This window comes from Eleutherodactylus coqui, chromosome 7 (genome assembly GCF_035609145.1).
Source record: "Eleutherodactylus coqui strain aEleCoq1 chromosome 7, aEleCoq1.hap1, whole genome shotgun sequence".
In the NCBI taxonomy this organism is placed as follows: Eukaryota; Metazoa; Chordata; class Amphibia; order Anura; family Eleutherodactylidae; genus Eleutherodactylus; species Eleutherodactylus coqui.
Window position 1 is genome coordinate 194,395,620 of NC_089843.1, and position 24,598 is coordinate 194,420,217.

The 24,598-nt window shown below is 44.6% G+C and overlaps 1 protein-coding gene across 2 annotated transcripts in view; it reads left to right on the forward strand.

Annotated features, from left to right (window-relative positions):
• MKNK2 (MAPK interacting serine/threonine kinase 2) overlaps positions 1 to 24,598 on the forward strand; it is a 46,206-nt gene extending 21,608 nt beyond the window's left edge. The window contains exons 5-14 of one of the 2 annotated variants that reach the window (XM_066574198.1): positions 5,260 to 5,357; positions 6,796 to 6,875; positions 8,613 to 8,686; positions 12,391 to 12,495; positions 13,590 to 13,645; positions 15,344 to 15,439; positions 18,527 to 18,721; positions 18,818 to 18,982; positions 21,164 to 21,207; positions 22,192 to 24,598. In XM_066574198.1, coding sequence (XP_066430295.1) covers positions 5,260 to 5,357; positions 6,796 to 6,875; positions 8,613 to 8,686; positions 12,391 to 12,495; positions 13,590 to 13,645; positions 15,344 to 15,439; positions 18,527 to 18,721; positions 18,818 to 18,982; positions 21,164 to 21,207; positions 22,192 to 22,207 — 929 coding nt within the window. In that variant the 3' untranslated portion in view covers positions 22,208 to 24,598. The other variant, XM_066574197.1, reaches the window with a different exon arrangement.

The following is a 24,598-nucleotide window of genomic DNA, read 5'->3' on the forward strand; positions in this document are numbered from 1 at the left end:
AGCTAGAGGCGGTACAACAGGGTACTAGAGTCTCCATGCTCGCCTGTATCACATCTTCTATCCAAACTAGAAGTAATACAACAGGGTACTAGAGCCTCCATACAAGGGGTCAGTTCTCCACCATAAATGATGCTTCTGCTCTGATATTTTATAATCACAGGAAAAAGTCCCATCCGACAACTTCTAGAGCAGACTGCCAATGGCTGTGAGTGTACTGTGCGTGTCTACATATCACACGGACGTGTGGTTTTGGTTTTTATTTTCTTAAATTCTAAACTCTGTACATTGTGTATGGGCATAGTTTTAACTTTGCAACCCCGCTATGAATTAAAGAAATGATGTGTATCTGACAGATTTGTGTAAGATTAGATGATTGGAGGCAAAAGCCGTTGATGCTGCTAAAGTTGAAAATGAGGAAGGTCAATTCTAGAGGGATAAACCTTTTTCAGATCTAGTAGTGAAAGGGGAAAAACTGGCTTTACACAAATTAAGGACTGGAGTAACAACTATATTACTGGAGATAAGACTGTCACGGAGCAGGGGGGGGGGGGGGGGGGCCGTAGGATTGCATTAGATAATCCTATGCAGACAGCCATAATTTGACCGTGTGAAAACTCGTGCGGTAAACAAATCATGGCATGTCCTATTTCTGTGCGAGCCTCACAGAGGCCTGCGCAGAAATGTCAATAGTGATGCATCGGCACTGCACATGGCAGAGTGGAACGAGACGCCAGGAGCAGGTGAGCCGCAGGTAACTACAGGGGCATGGCTTGTATCCCGCTGTGAGGATCCGACCCAGCCGTCTGCAGGAGGCCATATTAAGGTGTAAATAAATTGCGATGCGTTTTACTGCAATAGTGATACAAAGACTGGGATTCGTTACGCTCCATCTAGTTAAAGGCCTCCTTCCCACGGACTGATTTCCGCCGCGTTGCCCGCAGCTATTTGGTTCTATTGAACCTAATAGCTCAATGTTCACGGTGCGGAATTCCGTGAAATCTCCCGTCCTCACCCGCGGCACGCTCTATTTGCCGCGGGTGTACGCGCGGCCGGCTTCCATTGCAGTCAATGGAATCTGTCCACTCACGCTATCTTCCGCTGTAGCACAGCGGAAGGTGGCGTGAAATTGTCTCTCCGCCCACCGCCGGCGCGTCATATGACACGGCCGGCCGCGTCATGTGACGCTGTGGGCGGCTCTTGTGACGTGGCCGGCATGTCACGTGACGCTGCAGCGCGTCACGCCGAAGGGTCATGCAGGACCCAGGACGCCGGATCCGCTGGTAAGTATGGGGTTTCTGGGCGGCACCGTGTGCAGCCGGCCTAACTCTGTAAAATAAGAAACCTTACTAGATCTAGAAAGGGTACTCTTAAAAGAAGTCCCCCATAAATGCAGAGCGCGAATGCTTCATGCATTAGGAGGATGTGGCAATCCACATTCTTCTCCGAATATTCAAACCAAAAACGAGACATTACAAAGGGGAAGGTAAAAGAAATAACTTAAAACTGAACGTAGTAGAAACCCGGAGCTACAGGAATGATGAGAAGGAAAGGGACTCTCTCAGCCCCTTACGGAACCTGGTATCTATAAGGACTACGTGGAAACAATTCCTCTGTGCCAACAATGTGATATCCGCTCTTCCCATATTCCCGGATGCCACCACTCGCCATCTCGGTTCCTCACATCTTAAGACCATCCGGATCACATCCATGGAATTGCCTGTAGTGCCGCGGTATCTGTTTTAACACCTTAGTGAGGAAGACTGTTTGCGCCTTGACATGGCATAACTCTGTAAAGATGTTGCATATCCAAGTGATTCTGCATAGTTTTTCGCCACATGTTGTACTTCGTTTAGGTGGTAAAAATAGTCCGATAGAATTTATGCATATTTATTTAAAGCACCAAAATTGGAAAAATTTTAAAAATTATATTTTTCACATTTTCAATTGCAGTATCACAAATATTTCCATCTGTTTACTTTTATTCTGGATGCACATTTGAAAAACTTGTGTGTTTTTTAAACCATTTAGGAGACGTACAAATTTAACATTGATTAGCATTTTGAAGAACACTTTGTTTTCCTGCACCTAGCCAAGATTGCAAAGGCTCATAGGTGTCAGATACCACCACAAATAACCGTTTTTGTTTTTTTAAATACACCTCTTCATGTGTTCACTGAGGGGGGGTCAGGAGTATTTTTACCCCACTTTTTTTTTTATCTGGAATGAATGCAATTTAGAGGAGAAAAAATAAAATTTCATATTTTTGCAAATGCATCATTTTAAAGGCAGGGTTTTTTTTTTCTATAGTGCACATGAAAATGAGTATTTACACCCCAAAATGGATACTCCTGTGTTCAGAGACATACCCATTGTGGTCCTAATGGTATGTTGTATGCACAACTGGGCCCAAACCGAAAAGAGCAGCAGGTGGCTTTCAGAACAGGAATTTTGCTTGAAGGTGATTTAGGCCACATTGCCTACTTGAGTCCTCGAACTGCCAAAAACAATAAAGAACCCAAGAAATTACCCCATTTTGAAAACTAGACCCCTTTACTTATGGAATGTTGTGATTGGCCAGTCATAGAATCGTAGAATGGTGGAGTTGGAAGGTACCTCCAGGGTCATCGGCTCCAGCCCCCTGATCAGGGCAGGATTCACTAGATCATCCCAGACACAAAAAGGTGCTCTTGGTCCTGCATTGCGTGATGTATGATTCTTGCATTCAGTGTGAGCATCACCCTGCACCTCTAAGCGTGGGGCTCTTGTGTCGCACGGACGTGACAGCCAGGTCTCTCAATTGGGACTCAAATTTCGTTTCATTTGAGCAAATTTACCTTCTCCTCATGGACTGTCCAGCTGGGACTGCCCTGATGGTGGATGAAATGTGTGAAGACTAAGCATGTAATGAGAAATTAACGGAGGACTTGTGGTAAACATCCATCTGTATAACATTTGACCCATTCCTCTCCACCACTTTATCAGGAAAGTAGATGCGTGAATAACTGTCAACTTGTTAATTTTGTTCAAAAAGTTCTTATTAGAACAGGGTGTACCTCATATATGGAGCAAAGCAATCTGGTTTACAGCAAGTGCCAATTTATATACACTAAAGCAAACCCATTCTCCGACTTTAATCGCACCCTCTGAAGAACTATTTCTAAATACTCACTGTCCTAAATTTTTACTCTAATATAAACCTGACTAACCTGAAATAAAAACAAGATCAGTAACAAAGATGAAAGAGCGTAAGAATAAAGGGAAGGATGGGGAGGGGAAAGGGGTGGGCCTTTAAGCCTCAAAAAAAGGGCCTGATGTCCATTCCAGTTTGGTACTTCAAGTGTTAGACTGTCAAGGTGGATTACACCACTCTGAAACACCCATGAGCCCAGCTGCTACACCTTCCCCCGATACCTGGGCAGAAAAGAAAAGGTTGGGCGACACACCTATGGCAAGGTTAACCCTCGAGCCACCCACTCTGCGACTCTGGATGAAGTTCTGAAGTCCAGCCTCAACTTGTTAATTTGATGTTCCTTTTATGATGCCCTGCGGCTTTGTTATATCTATTTTTATAGATTTGTTTCTTTCAGTTCTAGGGATAATGGCATCTCTGGATTTGTTTGGCCTGATCTTAAAGGGGTATTCTCATCTTAGCTTTTCTTGGCCAAGATGGGAAGCCTGGAGTCTCTGCTCCGACCACCTGCTGAAAAGACCCGAGCGCTCAGCACAGCGCTGCTTCCATAACTCACTGAGATTAATGAACTACGGAAGCTGCGCAGCACACTAAATGCTCGGTCTTTCCTTAGTCTTCGGCTGTATGGCCGGTAGTCAGAACAATGGTTTGCCTTGACTATAAAAAGCTGAGAGGGAATACCCCTGTAACCATTATTTGTCAGAATAAAGAGAAACCTTGTATTTCTTGTAGGGAATATTCCTATGATGCACAGATGGGGAGAATCCCAGAAAGTATCCTTAAGATTAAAACCTCAGTGTGCGGATCGTGTTCGGTCAATAAGCAGTGATTTATCTTTTTATATTCTCAATGAGAGACGGATGGTGTGGGAAGTGGGGGTTGGTGTAGGGAGGCAGAGGAGGCGATGGGGTGTAGGGTTATCTTGTATTTACATCCATTGTAGTCAATGTGACACTTGTGAGAGGTATGTGTTATTTGTTTTATGCTTCCTGGTTGCTGCTGACCAGGACATGTGACTGCTGCAGCCAATCACTAGCCAGAACACAGACCTCCTATAGCCAGTGATTGTCTGCGGCAGCCACATGTCTTGGGCCACAACAATCAGGTTGGACAGAGTGCTTGTGAGGTCTGTGTAGTGCCAGGTAGTATAGTTGTGTATAATGGAGAGGACCAGGTGGTGCCGGTAGTATAGTGGTCTGTGTGGTGCCGGGTAGTTTAGTGATGTGTAATGGAGAGGACTAGGTGGTCTGTGTGGTTCCGGGTAGTATAGAGGTCTGTGTGGTGCCGGGTAGTAGCATGGTGGTGTGTAATGGGGAGGACCGCAAAGTCTGTGTGGTGCTGGATAGTATAGTGGTCTGTGTGGTGCCGAGTAGTATAACGGTGTGTAAAGGAGAGGACCAGGTGGTGCTGGGTAGTATAGTGGTCTGTGTGGTAGTATGGTGGTGTGTAATGGAGAGGACCATGAGGTCTGTGTGGGCCCGGTAGTATAGTGGTCTGTGTGGAGCGATACTCCTGTGTAACAGTATAGCATCACTGGGACGAGGCATCGCTTGCCCCACAGCACGTCCCGTGTAAATCCCCTTGTAGTGATATCACAGATCGGAGCAGGATAGTTGTTAGAGCAAGAGCAGGAATTCCCCCTTTCCTCTGTGCCAAGACTATTTACTCCTCCTCTGGACTTTAGCTCCCAAGATTTCAATGCTGAGCAGCATTTATGGCACCGGTGTGTACCCTGACCTGTAACTACAGCCTGCACCCTCCACCTTCGCTATAGGGGAGGAGACAAGGCTGCCCCATAAAGGAAATTACTTCACACTACTTTTCTGTTCTGCTTCCAAGTTAAGTCTGGAACATCTTACTAAATGGTACTAAGAGGATATTATGTCGGGTTTCTTTGGTGTATCTTCCTGGATTGGGGTTTAGACTTGGCCCTTCATGGAATAGATGTCCACAGGTTTTCAAATAACAAATAATTCTGAGGAGTGTTTGTGTAGTTCATGATGTTTTTTCCATATTTATTAAGTACTTTATCTAAAAGTATTCCAAATGTTTTTGCTTTTTCTCTACAGATATGTACCAGCTTCAGGATGAGGTGCTCGGGGAAGGCGCTTATGCCAAGGTCCAAAGTTGCATTAACTTAATCACAAACAAGGAGTATGCAGTGAAAGTAAGTCCTTGGACTGTTGCAGCTCCTCTTTGAGGTACCCATACGTGCTGCCGAGGACCGATTGCTGGGTTACACCTGGATTTGCTATTGCGGCTCATGCACACTGTGTTATTACTGTTGGTGGTGGGTGTGTGAGAAACCTTAACTAAGCCTGTTTGCCCTGTGCAGTATATTTGGCTCCTTAGTGACTCTTTGGACAGCAGATTGTGTATAGATTGGGCTTGGGAACAGAGCCTGCTCCATACCTGGCAGGTGTTTGCCGTTTGACACTATCCTGCAATAGCTGCAATTAAAGCTAGCTCTAAGCGTGTTTGGGTATCTTTCTGGATGTCGTGGTCAATTCAGACTGCACAACCCAGCAGGTACCTAGAGGGGTGCCCCATCACGCACAAACCTGTGCTCCCCACCAGGGTATAGCAGAGTTTACATGGCAGCCTGGAGACTAGCTAAGATGGTCAGAGCTGCTACGTATTGTACTCCTAAGTCTTGCCTGTGGCTGGCCTTAATACACTGCTATTGAAATGCACAATTTATTACTGTACAATATACTGCAATACCTTTTGTAAAGTGCTGAAGTGATTGTAAGTTCAAGTCCGAGGGGGGGGGGGGGGGCTTAAAAATAAAAGCAAACATTTTTTTAAATTTTTGATTATAAAGCGTAATTGGTATTGCTGCATCTGTAGAAGTCAAAACTATTAATTATGCAACCTTTTTCAATACTAGTATTTAATACCATATAATGTATTAAAAATGCATCTCACCTTGCAAAAAAGCCCATATAGAGCTATGCTAACAGAAATATTAGTTATAGCTCTTTAAATGCAGGAATTAAAGAAAAGAATTGAAAACTTTTCTGATTTGAGCATTTCAGCAGTTATGAAAGCCTTACAGCATTCCTTGATTACAGTGCATGGGAATCGTGAAATGTGACTGCCTAGGGTTCACATCACATAGTCCTTTGACGGGAGTATGTGCTGGTACAAAAGGTATTAACTGCTCGACCTGACCATGTAATTGGTGAAAGAGTGAAAAAATACACTCAGGACTTAAAAATACACTCAGGAGCGCTGCACTTCTCTTACACTTCATGGTCAGGACCAAACATCTGGAGGTGTAATAGGAAGCAGCACTTCCTTTTGATTTCAGTGGGAAGGAAGTTTGCTAGTAGACTTCTCTCCTTGACCACTGATGACAATGTCCAGCCCCGCTGCACTGACTGGTTGGTGAAGATCCCAAGCGGTGGGCGCTTCTCGATCAGCTACTGATGAGGATGGGTCATTGGTTGGAAGAGGCTCTAATGCCCCTTTCAAACTGCATATGTGTAGATGGTTTTTGTCAATTTAACATAAATGCTAACTGTATGTTAGAAATGTGACATGAACAGCCCCTAAAAGTGAGTAGAAATGGGCTTCACAAAAGAATGCATTTGTTTCATCAGATTATAGAGAAACGACCTGGTCACAGCCGAAGTAGAGTGTTCAGAGAAGTTGAAATGTTATATCAATGTCAGGGTCACAGGTGAGTGCATCCATTGTACTTCTGATTTGACTAACGCTATTGTAACAAATGATAAAAGGGAGGGTCCTGGTCAAACTTATGTGTTTTTTTTCTTTGACACAATTTCCCCCAAATCATGGCAAAAATTATGATTTTTGCCATGACTTAAACTACAATTTAAGTCATTGACTTTCCCTAAGGGCAATTGCACAAGACTGACTTTACACACGCTTCAGTATGCGTTTTGTCTCACATTGTATTCAGTGGAATCCATGCAGTTGTTCAGACACAAATGACTTGAAATTTACATTGCAGTGAAGAAAAAAGTAAGCAGCGTGTCCTTTTTTTTGACGTTGCAATGGCAGCAGGTAACCCTGGAATGGGGCTAATCTGTGTGAGGATTCCAGGGCATGCAAACTCGGCCCAGAAAAAAAATCCAGCCATGAAATAAGGCTTTGGTTTTACATTTGTAAGGACAGAAATGTCCAGAAAAGTTGGGAAATATTGCAAAGGAGATTTTCAAAGCACAATTGTTAACAATCCCTAAAAGAAGGAAGAATGGGAAGCATTTAAAGAGACCAGGATGGATGAACTTACTCTTGGATATCACAAGAATTCTTGACTTTTAGATGTTTGGAAGTGGACATAAACATGGAAGGAGAGGAGCCATATGGTGAGCTTCAATGTCTGCTATATGCTTACAGACCAACCAGAGGAAAAGCCAAACTTCACCGGCCAGCAATGCAAGCTTGTGTCTCTACTGGAGGAAAAGGTGCAAAGTCTTCAGGAGAGAATAGCTACGTTGTTACTCATTAAGAAAGATGAGTATTTCCTTGACAGCAGAGGTAACTCTTCTGCAGGTACACTGGACATTTTTTCTCCTACCTTCTGAAGCTGTGGAATGGAAGCATGTGAGGCCGGAGGATCAGGAGTCAGCCAGCACCCATACTGCTTGGGAACTGGTACCAGGTTTTCACAGAGAACAATGAAGAGGTACATCAAAAAATTACTCTACCCACAAAGCAGTCTAGTAGGCATTCAGAAGCCTCTTGGATGCAGAAAAAGGGTTGTAAAGAAGATTGTTGTGGGGGGATTCCCTATTGAGCGGAACGGGGGCAGCTTTCTACATACCTGACAACTCATGAGAGGTGTGCTGTCTTCCAGGTGCACAAATCAAAGATGTCTGATAAGCTGTCAGTCCTGCAGAACACTACCCATTCCTACTAATACATGTAGGGGCAAATGACACTGCAGATAGTTGCAAGGTCCTTTTCAGAGACTCTGAAGACCTTCGAAAGACAGTGAAGGAACTAGGAGCACAGGTGGTCTTCTCATCCATCCTCCCAGTGGATGGCCATGGAATATGAAGATGGATCAGAATTCTAGAGTTGAACAATTGGCTATGTCGATGGTGCCGTCAGCAAAGATTTGGATTTCTAGACCAGTGTTCCCCCAACTCCAGTCCTCAGGGACCACCAACAGGTCATGGTTTCAGGATTTCCTCATTATTGCACAGGTGATGTAATTATTGTCGGTGCCTCAGACATTGTCCCAGGTGTTCTTACTATAGGATATCCTGAAAACATGACCTGTTGGTGGTCCCTGAGGACTGGAGTTGGGGACCCCTGTTCTAGACCATGAAGTGAATTACCTATATAATTTCCTTCTATTTGACTTCTTAGATTTTTGTAAACACTTAATCATGAACATGCTCTAAAGTCTCACCACTGGTTGCCAACATGCTGTCTTGTCTCACAGGAATGTCCTGGAACTAATAGAGTTCTTTGAAGAAGAGGAGAGGTTCTACTTGGTATTTGAGAAGATGTGTGGTGGTGAGTAATTGTAATAAAGCACCTGTTATGCCTAAATGGACCTGGTGATGGCACCAACCAATGTGTTGTGAGTAGTCCTCTAACCCCACCTGTGTGCCAATATGGTGAAACCTAAATATGATGTAAATGAGCTGTAGGCTAGCAGGACACAACTCTGAATAGCCCCTGCTTTACGGCAGATTCGCACATCCTCTTGCGAGTTGCGCCTGAGATTCTTGGGCACCTCTCATCAGACAGCATATGGACACAGGTCTGTGTGCTGCTCGAGACTCGCAGGCTTTGGATATTTTGTGTCCAACTTTAAGTTCATGACATGATTGCAAATAATAATTGGGGGGGGAGGGGGAAAGATATCTGAAAAGCCAAAGTGGAAGGAATGCTGCTTGTACTGTCCACATGCAGCCATTGCAAATGTATACAATTACAACTGTGAATTAGCCCTTAAAGGGAATGTATCTCCTATGCTTTTTTTTTATTTTTTCTATTTTTCTAATGTGTTTTCTTTTTGTTCTGTTATCTATACATGACTGTGGGGGTGTCCATCTGGCCTTTTGCTTCATTAATGTTTTATAGCGGCTTTTAGATGTGTTAGGAGCATTAATACACATCTTCTACAACCTCTTGAGCACTTCCCACGTAAGGAAACCATCTTTAGAGGGTTGTACCAGGATAAACTGATCAGTGCAGTAGACACCCACCAATCCCAAAATGGGTGGTCCCATGTCCCCCACTCTCCTCACTGCAGGGTTACTGCATCCCCACTGCAAGGAGGAGACTGGTCACACAAACCTAGTCGAATGGCAAGGGCTCGGGCATTTCAGTCAGCCGCATTGAAAGGAATAAAACGATGGCCTTGCATGCTTGGCCAGCGCTCTGTTCATTCTGAAATCACTATAAAAGTTGAATAACCCAGCAGTGAGGCAGAGGGGGACACAACCTCCGTTCTTCAGATTGGTGGGGGTTTCAGTGGTGAGACCCTCCACGATCAGTAAGTTATCTCCTATTCTGTGGCTAAGTTGTGATCCTGGTACAACCCCTTAGGCTAGCATTCACTATCGCTTGCCTAGCTCTAAAACTCCTTCACTACCCCAAAACCTGCAGCTAGCAGTAGACAGTTCATTTCCCCATCCCTTTTACCATCTTGCTGGACTTTCACTTTGGATCTCCTTGTAAATCTTTAAAGCCTACATTTACAAAGGCCCACAACCATTGCACACCCTGTCCAGTCCACACCTGCCTCACTCCTGGGAGGTATCCCCAAATCTTGTAAACAGAACTGTGACCAGTTTCCCTTGGTCCCTCTATTTGGACACGCTAAGGAACACCTTGTCTGCAATAAACTTCATGATGTTCTTGACCTCTTATCTTTTAAAGGTCCCTGCTGGGTGGCTCCCTCTGGCGCTGCCTGCTGCACTCTACGGTGGCCCGCAGTTCACCCACATTCTACACCTGCAAACACTGTGGAGGTGCTGACCATCTGTCAGTTAACTGCACCTTCACGCTCATTACACTTCCACTGTTACCCACTCAGTCTACATCTACTCTCCCTCTAACCGCCAAGTGACCGCCATCTACCAATCACCAGGTCCTGCCACAGATTTGGTTGACTACTTTGCCACCCGGCACTTACACGACTCCCTGATTAACATTGTTGGTCTGCCGCTGCATCATTCAGTTTAGTGTGCAGGAAAGATCCGATCATGGATTTATACTGCGCTGTTGGCATTCAAACTGTTGCTCTAACAAGTAATTTGCACCGTAATCGTCCCATGTAAAAGGGGCTTATGGCTGCTTTCAGCTATACGTCTTTTTTTTTTTTTTTTTTTTTTTTTTTTGTCAATTAACAAAATGCTAAGTGATTGAACAAAAGAGAAATCTATATTTGATATGACCAACCTTTGTGCAAAAATGGATGCAGTTTTGAAGGCAACGTCAGGGGTTTTGTAGGATGAGTCAGGTGTATGATTAACCAGTTATCCCTGCCAGGTGATGGTGATTATCATCTTCATATGTAGATGGGGAAACAGTCATTAACTGAAACCTTTAAACTCCACAATGGAATGTCTCACCTTGCTGTTGATCTATGCTTGTATATGTCCTGTGTATGTTAGCAGGGAAATACTCACGTCCCACCACTCGGTACGGATGGCTACACTTGACTTCAAAGAAAAATATATTGATGGAGGAACATGGACGCATTGCAGGTAAGTATTTTCCACTGCTTTTATTAGATCGTTGTGCTCAATGAAACACAGAAGGACGCATTTCGACTGTTGAGCTTTGTTCACCTCGACAGTCTAAACGCGTCCTTCTGTGTTTTATTGAGCACAACGATCTAATAAAAGCAGTGGAAAATACTTACCTGCAATGCGTCCATGTTCCTCCATAAATTTTCTTTGACATTAACTGAAGCAGTCTGCTGTGTAGGAGGCTTAAACCTGGGTGAGGAACAGACAAACTCTGCTACAAAGGGGAGGTTGTGGAAGACAGTTTCATGTCACAGTTCATACAGCGTGGCTAAAATTAAGCACAGTGGGAAGGCAGTTTTACAACATCAGCATGGTCGTGTGAAAAACTACACAGCATGTCCTAATTTGGTATGTATTAGTACTGAAATGGGCTATTGAAGTGAATTGGACTGCAGAAATGCTCGCTCACTAAACCGCCCAGACTTTCGCTCTGAAGAGTGTGTGAGTGTGTGACCGCGTGCGTTCCATACTTCATACAACACTCTGCAACGAATGGTACTATAATAGAAAACCTCTAGCAGACAATTGTATATCTCCGTATACAGGACAGTGCTGTGATGGCAGAGGTTGTTTGATATAGATATAGAGATTACAGTATACAGGATCACACCGTCAAGTTGTTTCTACTCCGTGATGAGGAACGCTAAAACACTCAAAAATGGAGTGCTGAAAGCTGGCGTTGGCCGCAGCATTGCTGCAGCCGAAAACTAAAGTAAAATGCGGCGAAGTGTCTTGATTTAAATTGTAGCGCTTTCAGCAACGCATGTGAGGGAGGCCTAAGAGCCAGTAGATGAATGATGCTGGGTTGACCTCATAACAGGGACTTCTTGGTAGCATTCTTCTGATGACCAATCATTAGCTTAGGTCCTCAATGGTTGATTAATTGGGGGTCAGCCATGGATCTTGAGTGGCTATCGGCTGATTGAAGAGTCATTGTTGCAGCAGGTTCTCAAGTGTGTGGTGGTGTGTGTCCTGAGAGGTGCTGCAATATCAGGCATTGTAGGGCACTGATGTGGATTGAAGTGAAGAGTTCGGGTGAGTGCCAATGTTCATCAGGACCTGCCACCGATCAACTTATCAATCCTGGGGATGGGTTTTCAATAGTGTTGTCCTGGAAAACCCCTTTTAACGAGGTTTCCTTTAGGGGTCTTCCATAAGCAAGGAGTAGTATCAGGGCTGTCTGTTTTCTGGATGTGATCTCGTGTACAGAATTGCCACCGCTCCTCCTTTTTATCTGCTGCTTTAATGGAGATTTGTTTTTCCCCCTTAAGTCTTTCCTCTCCGCATAGATTTGTAACTTTGTGGCATAATCAAAAATCCACAATTTTTTAACTTTTTTTTTTTTTCCCCTGAGATTTTATAAAGCCATTTAGTGTACATGACTTTGTAGATGCTATATGATGGTGACTAGTTCTGATCAATGTTCTATTACAGCATCTGAATCTTGTGTTCTAGGCTCAATACTAAACCACATTCATCGACGGAAGCACTTCAACGAGAGGGAAGCCAGTTTTGTAGTGAAAGATATTGCTGGTGCTCTAAACTACTTGCACAACAAAGGTAGGTACACACCGCTTTTGATGTGGACTTCACTATTTTTGCTGTGGCTCTGGGCAGACTTCACATCTTTAAAGGGGTTTTTCAGTGAAATACTATTGATGACCTATGTTTAGGATAGGTCATCAATAGTTGATCAGCTGGGGTCTGCTTGGGACCTTGACCAATCAGCTGAGCGGGCGCATGCTGTCAGCGCCTCAATAATGCAAAGGTTGGCACGGAAGCCTCCACTCCGACCTCTGTGTAGTGGCTGGCCTGCACTTGTAACTGCAGGCTGGGGTCTCGCTGAAATCAACGTGAGCCATGCCTGCAGTTACAAGCGCTGGCCACTATATGGGAGGACGGCACAGAGGCTTCCACTCCGACCTCTGTGTATTTGGAGCGGAAATCTCCGCACCGACCTCCCATATAGTGGCTGGCGCTTGAAACTGCAGGCATGGCTCATGTTGGTTTTTTAATGAGAGCTGTGCCTGCAGTTACAAGCGCTGACCACTACACGGAGGCTTCCGCTCCGACCTCTGTGGTGTTGCGGCGCTGACAGCATGCGCTCGCACAGCTGATCAGTCAGGGGATCGCGTGGCGGGTCTTGGCTGCTCAACTATTGATGACCTATCCTAATGATAGGTCATCAATAGGATTACCCTGGAAAACCACTTTAAGTGACATTCTACAGATATGTGCTAATCTGGCCTGTTTACACTACAGACGTTCTGCCCGGTGTTTGGATAATATTTCTTGAAACCTTGTCCATGCAGCTTGTACTGTAAAATACAGTGGATTTTTGTCATCAAATGCAATTCTGAAAATGTGCAGTGTTTCTGCTGCATGCGAACCTACCATAACTGTTCCTACACCGTGGACGCAATGCACGGATACCGTCGCCAGGGAGATGAGAGCAAGTCGCATACTGCCCATAGACGTCTATGGAGAAGGGATACAGAGTGTGAGCTTTAAAGGCTCTGCTCTTGTTTACTGCATATATTACTTGTATATTTGGAATTTAGAGACCTAATGTGGCTTTTTTTTTTAACTGAAATTGGCATTAGATAAGTGAAATTAATTTCTAGAAGTTACTCAATAACTACAACTTTCCACAGGTATAGCGCATCGAGATCTGAAACCTGAAAACATTCTCTGTGAAAGTCCATATCAGGTGAGGAATGTGCTGGCAGAATTACCAGAGTGTCCTGACAGACCTTACATACTGTCTGCAGCTTAGACATGATTGCTTTGGCAGAGTACGGCTGCCCTGAATTCCCCCCCCCCCCCCCCCCCCCCCGCCTCGAACGAGAAGTGAGTCTTTGTTGCTTTTTTTTTTCCCCCCGCATTCACACTTAATGATCGCTCAAAATTTGTTTGTTTGAAGGAATTTCGGGCGATAATCGTTAAGTGTGACTGGGCCTTTTAACTGCCAGATTCTATTACAATGAAAGGAAATGACAGTATAGTGCAACACGTTTCAAAGCTTAGAAAGCTCCTTTTTCAAGCACAAGTTTTGAATGAAAATACGAAGTAAAAAAAAAAAACATTTTATACATGAAATATTTTCTATATTCTGACACCTATAGAGTTGTACTTGAAAAGGAGCTTTCCAAACTCTGAAACGTGTCGCACTAAGCTTTCATTTCCTTTCATTGTATTTTTGGTCTGTCTTTCAAATTTGCCTCTTGTTACGTACTACCACTTCGCCTGCACCCTGAGCGCAGGAGTTTTTTTTCTTGAAGCCTACAATATAAGTAAAAACTACAGACTAAAATAAAAATACATACATGAAAGTGACCCAAAACTAAAAAAAGTCAGTAAAAAAACTAAAATTTGTTGCAGCAAAAATAATTTTTGTAGCTGAAGGAAAAAGTAAAGCGGTAAAACCTAAACATGGGTAAAGTCCCTAAAGTGTCTAGTCATTTATGACCAAAACAGCCTGGTCCATAAGGAGTTAAATGCAGGACACCGCAGAAGACCCACCCTGGAGAGGGAGGAGCCACAGAACTGGGAGGTCAGTTATGGTGATGGATCCCGAAGAAAACTAGTTCTGTAACAGAGGTGTCCCAGTAGGTTGGTTCTCGCCTATTTTGCTCCACAGCAATTAATCCTTTATGTCGAATACTTTTGTATTAATAAGATAAGAACGGGCTCCTTAAAGGTGCCTTTCACTTATGTCTGAGGCATCTTTTAACCCCTTAAGGACCAGGCTGTTTTGTACCTAAAGGACCAGACACTTTTTAGGGATTTTACCCATGTGGCGGTTTAAGTGTTGTGTTTTTTTTGGGTTTTTTTTATATAGTAAGTATGGTTTTGGATTACAGGGCGCATACAGTGATGGTTTTGATTAGTGTCGGCTTTGGGTTATTTTCTTTCCTATGTATGTATTGTTTTATCCTGTAATTGTCCCCCATGACGTCATATAAGACCTCTGGGGGACATTCACATGTTTATGTTTTTTGTTTATGGAGCTGCATCCATAGGAGTCCCAGTTACAGGCAAAACATCCCCCTGTAGTGACAATGGTCACTGCAAGAGCTGATGTGGTGGGGGGAGGGGGGGGGGGTCTGTCGTGTTCTCTCTTCCCCCCCCCCCCCCCCCCTTCCCCCAAGCAGTCTGTGGTAGGGTCTATGTAACAGACCAGACTGAGAAACAGACTCCAAACTGAACACACCCCCAAGTAAATCTGAGCTGGTCAGAACTGAGATCACATGACCACTTGATGAGAAAGGAGCCAGGAGTTTTGGATGGATGGGAATAACTACCCGAGGTAACACTAGCGGGCTTATATAGCTAGCCCCCAGTATAGATAAAGAGAAAAAAGTCCCAGGAGTGGCCCTGTAATGTAGATATTTCTGCTCTTTTCTAGGTGTCACCTGTGAAGATTTGTGACTTTGACCTCGGCAGTGGGATTAAGTTAAATAGTGATTGCTCACCAATATCCACCCCTGAACTTTTAACTCCGGTAAAATATATATATTTTTTAGTGACACATACAGATTCTAATGCAGTGAGTATGTATGTATGTATGTATGTATGTGTGTGCATTAGAGATGAGCGAACGTACTTGTTTCGAGTAATTACTCGATCGAGCATCGCTATTTTCGAGTACCTGGCTACTCGGGTGCAAAGATTCAGAGGGTGCCGGGGATGGAGTGGTGGAGCGGGGGGCTAGCAGTGAGGAACAGGGGGAGCTCTCTCTAACTCTCACGGCGCCGCCCCCCCCCCCCCGAATCTTTTTACCCGAGTAGAGAAGTACTCGCAAATCGCGGTGCTCGAGTGAAAAAGGGGCGTGGCCAAGTACGTTCGCTCATCTCTAGTGTGCGTGCTTCTCATGCTCCGCCCCTGGTGAAAATCATCACAGGTCCTATAGTGTGTGTATATATAAAACACAGAGCCTGAACGAAAGACGAACACGGTTAGTGCTCTTGGAAGGGGAGGACAAAAACAACAAAATGAGATTACAACTAAGCCGTTAACTCAGACAGGACACCGACCTACCGCCACCACAGAGATCCGGTCGCCTGAAAAACCTGCGGTGAAGTCACTACTGTGGGAGAAGCCATTCTGGAGTTTGGTAAAAAGTACTGGATAAACCAACAGGACTTGACTACCAGGACCTGTGATGTCATTGTCATGTGACCACCAGTGTGGGTGAAGTCTGGGTTCACATAACCAGGAACTGATCACTATATCCAGCAGCTGTGTGTGTCATTTGTGGGGTCAGAATGGATGTAGTAGAGCTGTGTGTGTAATGTGTGGGGTCAGGATGCATGCCTATTCCTCCCCAGGCAGCATTCTTACCATATCTTCTCCTGGCTCCCCCAGGTCACCACCCTTCCAGCTGGCCGGATCCTCTTCCTCTATTCTGCTCCTACCAAGACTGCGCATGCGTACGGTCTCACAACAATAGTATGTGAACACTCACAGCAAAACAGCGCAGTCTTAGCAGTTGCTCTGCATAGAAGACTACAGAGAATGGATGCTACATAATGTCTCGCTGTGAATGTTCATATCCTACTGTTGCGAGTCAGTGCGCATCCGCAGTCTCGGTAATCGCGCGGCACAGGATTTGGCATTCCCTGCTAGGCAGTGAACGTTGCGTCACTAGTGACCGGGTACACTGACCTGCAGGAAGGAAACTGCTGCAATGTATGCTACATCACAGGAAGAAAAGCATCCGGCCAGCTGGCAGTGATGTGACTGGTGTCTGCAGCAGACAGAGGTGGGGTAAGAAGGCCGCCTGGGGAAGAATAGGGAAGTATAGAATTTATTTTTCTTCTGATGACAAAACCCCTTTAAAGGGGTGGTCTCGCGAAAGCAAGTGGGTCTATACACTTCTGTATGGCCATATTAATGCACTTTGTAATATACATCGTGCATTAAATATGAGCCATACAGAAGTTATTCACTTACCTGCTCCGTTGCTAGCGTCCCCGTCGCCATGGTTCCGTCTAATTTCGGTGTCTTCTTGCCTTTTTAGACGCGCTTGCGCAGATCCGTCTTCTCCCTTCTTCTCCCTTCGGCTCCGCTCGGCAGCATCGGCATTTTGGCTCCGCCCCCTTGTACGCATCATCGCGTAGCTCCGCCCCATGACGTGTGCCGGTTCCAGCCTCCTGATTGGCTGGAATCGGCACATGACGGGGGCGGAGCTACGCGATGACGCGAAAAGGGGGCGGAGCCAAAACGCCGATGCTTCCAAGACCAGCCGAAGGGAGAAGATGCATCTGCGCAAGCGCGTCTAAAAAAGCAAGAAGACACCGAAGTTAGACGGAACCATGGCAACGGGGACGCTAGCAACGGAGCAGGTAAGTGAATAACTTCTGTATGGCTCATATTTAATGCACGATGTATATTACAAAGTGCATTAATATGGCCATACAGAAGTGTATAGACCCACTTGCTTTCGCGAGACCACCCCTTTAAGTATTTACTCCTCTGCACATCCTTTTCAGGTATTTTAAGTGTGAATTAATCCCACCATGTCTGCCTTTTTTTAAAAAAAAAAAAATTTTTAAATCTATTCTGCGGTTTCACTCTCTCGCATTGCACAAGTGGTGAGAGGCAACTTCTACGCTGATAGTCATATCAAATGATGTAGAAATTGTTCACGGTTGTTGGGTCTGCGTGTCCAGGAAACGCATTTCCTATAGTAAAGGCTGTTGGAGCGCGTGAGGTTGGCGACTTGTATAGAGGAGCTACTATCCAATAGTGTGGATGACTGCCTACATCATGAATATACATAGCTTATGACCATGGAGCACTGCGTGGTCTACAGAAGAGGAGAAACGGTACCAGAGGGGTGACCCCTAAGGCAGTGTTCCCCCAACTCCAGTCCTCAGGGACCGCCAACAGGTCGTGTTTTCAGGATTTCCTCAGTGTTACACAGGTGATGTAATTGTCGGTGCCTCAGACATTGCCACAGGTCTTCTTACCATAGGATATCCTGAAAACATGACCTGTTGGTGGTCCCTGAGGACTGGAGTTGGGGACCCCTGCCCTAAGGGACATAACTGACGTGGAACTGATGGATGAAGGCCCTTGGACTGCATGCCATCTCATCTGCCTGTTTAGGAGTTTTCTGTATGTATTGTGCCACTTATTTGCTCCCTTCTGCTTGTTGACTTCCTTGAAGGCTACATTTTGCCTGCAGGGGCCCAGTGCTTGTGTTGTAGTGAACTGTTTCAATGGGTTCTGTAATATCCGAGTGTGAATCATCAAAGCTTTGTGAAGTGCAGTGAGGCCTTATTTGCACAAGTTCTGTCCAACTGCAATATGCACGGCGCTTTCATGGGAAAAGAACCTGTTCATTTGGATCTGCTCACGCACCTGAGCGTAGAGTTTATTTTTTTCACTTGGACGTATGTTCTAAATTTTACAAACCGCTGTATGTCGTCTTGTGAGTCTGGCATGAGAGCGGGACCCTCTGACAGCACAGGTGGAGTCCTGCTGGATGCCACTTGTGCACACCTCGCTCGTGTAAGTGCAGCCTTGCTCGTTAAGCTTTGCCTACCTTCCTTTCCTGATGAGGAACGTGTTGTGTGTTTTACAGTGTGGCTCGGCAGAATACATGGCTCCGGAGGTGGTAGAGGCATTTAATGAGGAAGCCTCCATCTATGACAAGCGCTGTGACTTGTGGAGCCTTGGAGTCATCTTGTACATCATGCTGAGCGGCTATCCGCCATTTGTCGGGCACTGTGGAAGTGACTGTGGCTGGGATAGAGGAGAGGCTTGCCTGGCTTGTCAGGTAATATGTAAAGCCATTTCATTCCCTGCTGCATTAATTTCTTTACTATTGTCAATGTAACGCACTTTGATGTTTCTGTTGTGAATATATTTACAGAATATGCTATTTGTGAGTATTCAAGAAGGAAAGTATGAGTTTCCAGATAAAGACTGGGCTCACATATCATCTGGAGCCAAAGATCTCATCTCAAAATTGCTGCTACGAGATGCCAAAAAGAGACTAAGTGCAGCACAGGTTCTGCAGCACCCATGGGTGCAAGGGGTAAGTCCAAAGTAAAACCATTATAGATTGCCATGAAAAAATGGCTCCTTACAGGGGCACATCAGATGGAAATGAAAATGCAGCATTACAGGGTACCTGTCACCTGACTAAAGCACTATAAACTAACTTATGGAGAGGTGACAGGGTGCTGTATTTTATTATACACTCCGACTTCCTGGCGCCCACCGCAGAGGTTCCTGCACCAGATGACTATTTGACTCCCTTCAGTCCCGTACACAATCACTCCTATACAAGTCTATGGGAGGGAACGTGCATGGGACTCTGAAAAGGAGTCAGATTTTCATCCGGCAGGCGGATTTTCGCGGCAGGAAGCAGATTGGTATTAAAAAGAAAAATACATAACCTGGCTCATCATGCAATCCTTGGTCACGTGATCGCTGTTATCCAATGGATAACATCTCCTAAATGGTTGGGGAAAAAACTAAATCCTTCTTGTTAAATACCATTCTGTTAGTCACCACCCACTGTTTAAGTCTCCAGTGTTAGCTTTTCCTCCTAGCTTTGTGTCGTCAAATTTGATCGATTTCCCATCCATTCCCTCCTCCAGATCATTTTTAAAAATGTTGACAGAGCTTTGTGGTACCCCACTTGATACATTCTTCCACTTGGATGTGCAGCCATTTATGACCACTCTTTGAGTACGATCACTCAGCCAGTTCTGAATCCACCAAACAGTTGCCTTGTCAATCCCATATTTGGTCACTTTTTTCAATAAGGATAGTATGAGATACTTAGTATATCTCGACTTTAGTAAGGCATTTGACAATCTGTACTGCATTTTCCTGATCAACCCGGATGGCGATTCTGCCATAGAAGGAAATTGGATTTGTCTGGCATGACTTGTTTGATACAAATCCATGCTGGCTCTGGTTAGTCACTCCATTCTCATCCGAGTACTTGCACATATGCTTTAATTTGTTCAAAGATCTTTCCCGATATAGAAGTCAGGCTCACAGGCCTGTAATTTCTTGGGTCCATCTTCTCTTTTTATGAAGATGGGGGACAACATTTGCCATTTTCCAATCTTCTGAGACCCAAAGCTAGAAAGAATAGCTAATACTAGAGAGGGGGAGGATTCAAAAAGAATGGGGAGAGGGGGGTAAGCACATACAGATCAGGAGAAATTAGGCTTAAGCAACAGCACATGTAAAACAAACAAATTTAAAGACAAAACCTGCATCAACCGTGCGGTGCAGCAGCAAAAAGGCAAACCATTTTGTAATGTATTAACCCTTTCCAATCCACTGTCTGACATCTAAAGACCTTCTGATTGAAGGCTGTACAGCTCTGATGTTTGAAGACGTCCAGCAGGGCATTCTTACTGTATATTACTGGCTGCTCTGTTGTCCTGGGCCTCTCCAGCATGTCCAATACTGGCTCTAGCCAGCAGGTGGTGCCATTGTATAATGGCAGAAAGAACCCCCCCTTCCCCTGTAAACCCTGAATCCAAAATTAGATTGCAAATGGTTAAAAGAAGCAAAATTTAGATCACAAGAAGTATGTATTCCTCTCTACTCTTCCTTAGTCAGATCTCATCTGGAATACTTTGACCAGGTCTGGGTGTCCTAATCAAAAATAGACATAGACAAACTGGAGCAAGTTCAGAGGAGAGTTACCAAGATGGTGAGCGGTCTACAAATCATGTCATATGAGGAACGGTTAAAGGATCTGGGAATGTTTAGCTTGCAAAAAAGAGAGGAGACTTAATAGCTGTCTCCAAATATCTGAAGGGCTATCACAGTGCAGAGGGATCAGCTCTATTCTCATCTGCACAAAGAAAGACCGGAAGCAATGGGATGAAACAAAGGGTGGAAACACGAATTAGATATTAGACAGTGAGGGGGATCAATGAGTGGAACAGGTTACCACGGGAGGTGGTGAGTTCTCCTTCAATGGGGATCTTCAGAGGCTGGACAAATATCATCTGTCTGGGATGATTTAGTGAATCCTGCACAGAGCAGGGGGTTGGACCCGATGACCTGGAGGTCCCTTCCAACTCTAACAGCTTCATTTCAAGTCCTAGAATGGTAGTCTGTTTATGCTCCTTAAATGGTGTGAGTGATTAATAACACGAAGATCATTTTGAGAATCTCCTTTATATGTAGATCCAAAAAACCAATGCTAGAATTTTAATTTCCAATTTTTCCTTTGCCATTATAGTGTGCGCCAGAGAATACACTCCCAACTCCTATTATCCTTCAAAGGTAAGTGTCAGCTGTTTGTTAAAATTTGACTTTTAGTTGAGACATGGTATGCAGAACTGTGTTTTTGAGCTTACCAGATGCTGTCCTTCACTGAACTGTTAAAATCTGACTGACTGTTGTGGCATTATTCATCAAATCAAATGTCTTCTTGCTGTTTTAGGAACAGTAGTGCCAAAGATCTTACATCATTTGCTGCTGAAGCTATAGCAATGAACCGCCAGCTGATGGAGCGAGAAGAGGAAGAGCAAGGAGCAGACTCTTCTTCCTCATGCCCCATCATGGTTAAAGCTACCTCTTGCTCCATGCAACTTTCTCCTCCTTCTGAATCAAAGCTGGCTAAGAGGAGACAACAGGGAAGCAAAGGGGGCATCTCCCCTCCTAACCTAGCATCCCTCCTAATTGTCAACGACTAACAAAGAATATGACAAACCTGGCACAGAAAAAAGATTATTTGAAAAATTGTCTAATTTCTTTTCTATTTCTTGCTGTACAACCTGAGATATTGCTAGAACACAGGATGTGGGGGACTGATGGAAGGTGCACTCTGAAATAGAAATTCATGGTCTCCAAATCCGTATCTTGATGTGAAATGTCTGGTTGTTTAACAATGCATTCGAACAGATTTTTGGCAGAAAAAAAATATCATGGGGGAACTCAGACCAGAGTTTTATATGCTAGTGTAAATACGAAGTGCACCTAATTTATTAAGTGCATGCCTCTTGTTAAAATTGGCGCATCCCTGGCCGGTTTGTGTGCCAGGAAGTGAAATCGATGCTGGCTATGAGCTTGTGTAGAATTACACTTTATTTTACACCTGCTTCTTGCATAGGTTATAGCAAACTTCTTGTACTGCGGGAGGCCACACCCCTTTGCCAAACCCCTGCCAACCTTTTTTGTTCAAAAGATGCTAGTATGATTCAAAAGTTAATCACAAATGTGTGTGCGAATTGAGATGCGGCTGAATTTGCGACCTTTTTCTTCCAGAATCCCAGGCGTATGAGTAGACGGATCCCCCTGTTTGTCATTATTTTTTGTAAGGTTTACGAAATGAATACATATTTGTATGGCACTTAGAGCTAGTGTTGGTCAGATGAGCACTTACAAAGACAGGTATGTGAGATTTACAACTATATGGATGTATTAGGATTTTGAAAATCGGCATAACTGTGAAAAAGAGGGGACGGGGCAACCTGTTTAACCATTGGTTGTGTTCAGAGAAAAATATGCTGTTCATTGTGTTTCATGTCTTTGTACAAGTTTGGGAAAGGTAATGTTCTTGCCAAGTAGGCATAAGACTTATAGGCTATGCAGTGCTCCTCTGGGGAAGGTTGGTATGCAAATTGATGATGGCAGAGTGCTTCTGTAGCGCCACCTATTGGAAGGTACCGCCCTTTGAAGAGGCCTTGCATATCGAAGGATATATGCCAACCAGAATCCTCTTCATAATATGGTTATTTTTCCTTTTATAAGAAGACTGGTTCAGCTTACGCCCTTCGTCATGTTGCCTCTTGAAAGGTTGTACAGTGACTTAAAGGGGCGTCCTTTCCAATAAGATGCTGCGCAGGCGTTAAGCCCTCTCCCATATGTACAGGCCTTGAGTTGGGGATATCCTATAGAGAGAACATTTATGGCGACTTCTGAGCCACTGACAATTATATCACCTGTGCAATAAGGAAATCCTGGACACTTGACCTGTTGGTGGCTACTGGAGGACTAGTTACAACTCGTTAAAACAGTAGAGGTTTTAACACAGATTAAAAGGACTGCACTCGCCAACTTTATTAAAGGGGTTTCTTGAGACTCTAATATTGGTGGCCTCTCCTCAGGATAAGTCCTCAATATCTGGTGGGATCCCCACCGAGAAGCGGTTTGAAGATGATGATGATTTGTGTTGGCTAAATTAGATTTTTATTTTATTTTTTTTGAATTTTAAAATGTACAATATTGAGGTTTTCAAGCAGGCCTGTCGGGCTTTATCAGACTGAGTAGGCTTATTATGTGGGTGTGACTTTGTAGGAATAGTGAGTGATTGATTGAAGAGGATATTTCCAGTAGAGGATTTTAGCTCGCACAGGAGTTTTCCATCTAAAAAACTTGTTGGAAACTCAACCCTACAGCCAGCTTCACGTGAGTGTAAGCACAATTGCGCCCCCCAGCACAGCATATTTGCGCTCTGAACGAGTCTTTTTTGCACTCGTATTGGCATGCTCTACTGTACTTTTTCTGCCCGCAAGACATGTTCATCTGTACGTAGCAAACAAACGTACTGATGTGACGTGACGCCTTAGTTCCTGATTTGGTGTTTTTCCAGTGGATTTATGCAATGTTTTCATGCATCTCCTGGCATATTGTGCGCACATTTGTGCACCCCATTACATAGTAACGTAGCATGTTAGGCTGAAAGACAAATGTCCATCCAGTTCAGCCTGTTTCCACTCCCCTTATTCTTCCAGAGGAAGGCAAAAAAAAACTGAGGCAGAAGACAATTTACCCCGATTGTTGGAAAAAAATTCCTTCCTGACTCATAATGGTATTCAGAATAATCCCTGGATCAACATTTGAGTTTCTACCGGACTCCAAGACCCAGATAAGCAACGCGCTGTTCACCTAATGTCTATATCCTGTAATATAGCGCTCTAGAAAGGCATCTAGTCCCCTCTTAAGCTCCTCTATGGATTTTGCCATCACCACGTCCTCAGGCAAAGAGTTCCACAGTCTCACTGCTCTTACAGTAAGGCCTCATGTCCACAGGCGGACCGGGTTCCGTGGGCGGGAGCTCCGCCGCAGGATCCCACCCTGCCCGTGGCATGAGCACATTACTTACCAGTCCAGATGCGAGCGGGTCATCCGTTGTCTCCTCTGTGCATGTGGACGGACATGCCATCCGGCACTTCCCCCGCACATGTGCAGTGGAGATATTATTTTTTAAGTCTCCTGCTTTCTCGCAGGACCCACAACACACTCGGAGTGACAGTTCCAGGTGTGCCGCAGATCGGAGGGCTTCCATTGACTTCAATAGAAGCTGTCCCTGCGGGATCCATGGCAAAACAGAGCATGCTGCTATTTGTTTTCCGAACCAGAAGGTCTGGAAACCAAACCCGCATGCTTAAATTAACCCGCGGGCTCATGATTGTCTGTGGGCGGCTTGAACTCCAGATCTGTGCGGGTGCCCCACGTGGATCCTAGAATTCAAACTCGCCCGTCAGCATGAGCCCTTAAGAACCCTCTACTATGTTGGTGATGTAACCTGCTTTCTTCTAGACATAGCGAATGCCCTATTGTTGCAGTCTTGGATATTGCCAGATTATGGGAGAGCTCCTTGACTCCTACAGGGACATTTGTTACACAAATATACCGAAAAATGAATCATGGTCTGTTTTTTTTTTTTTTG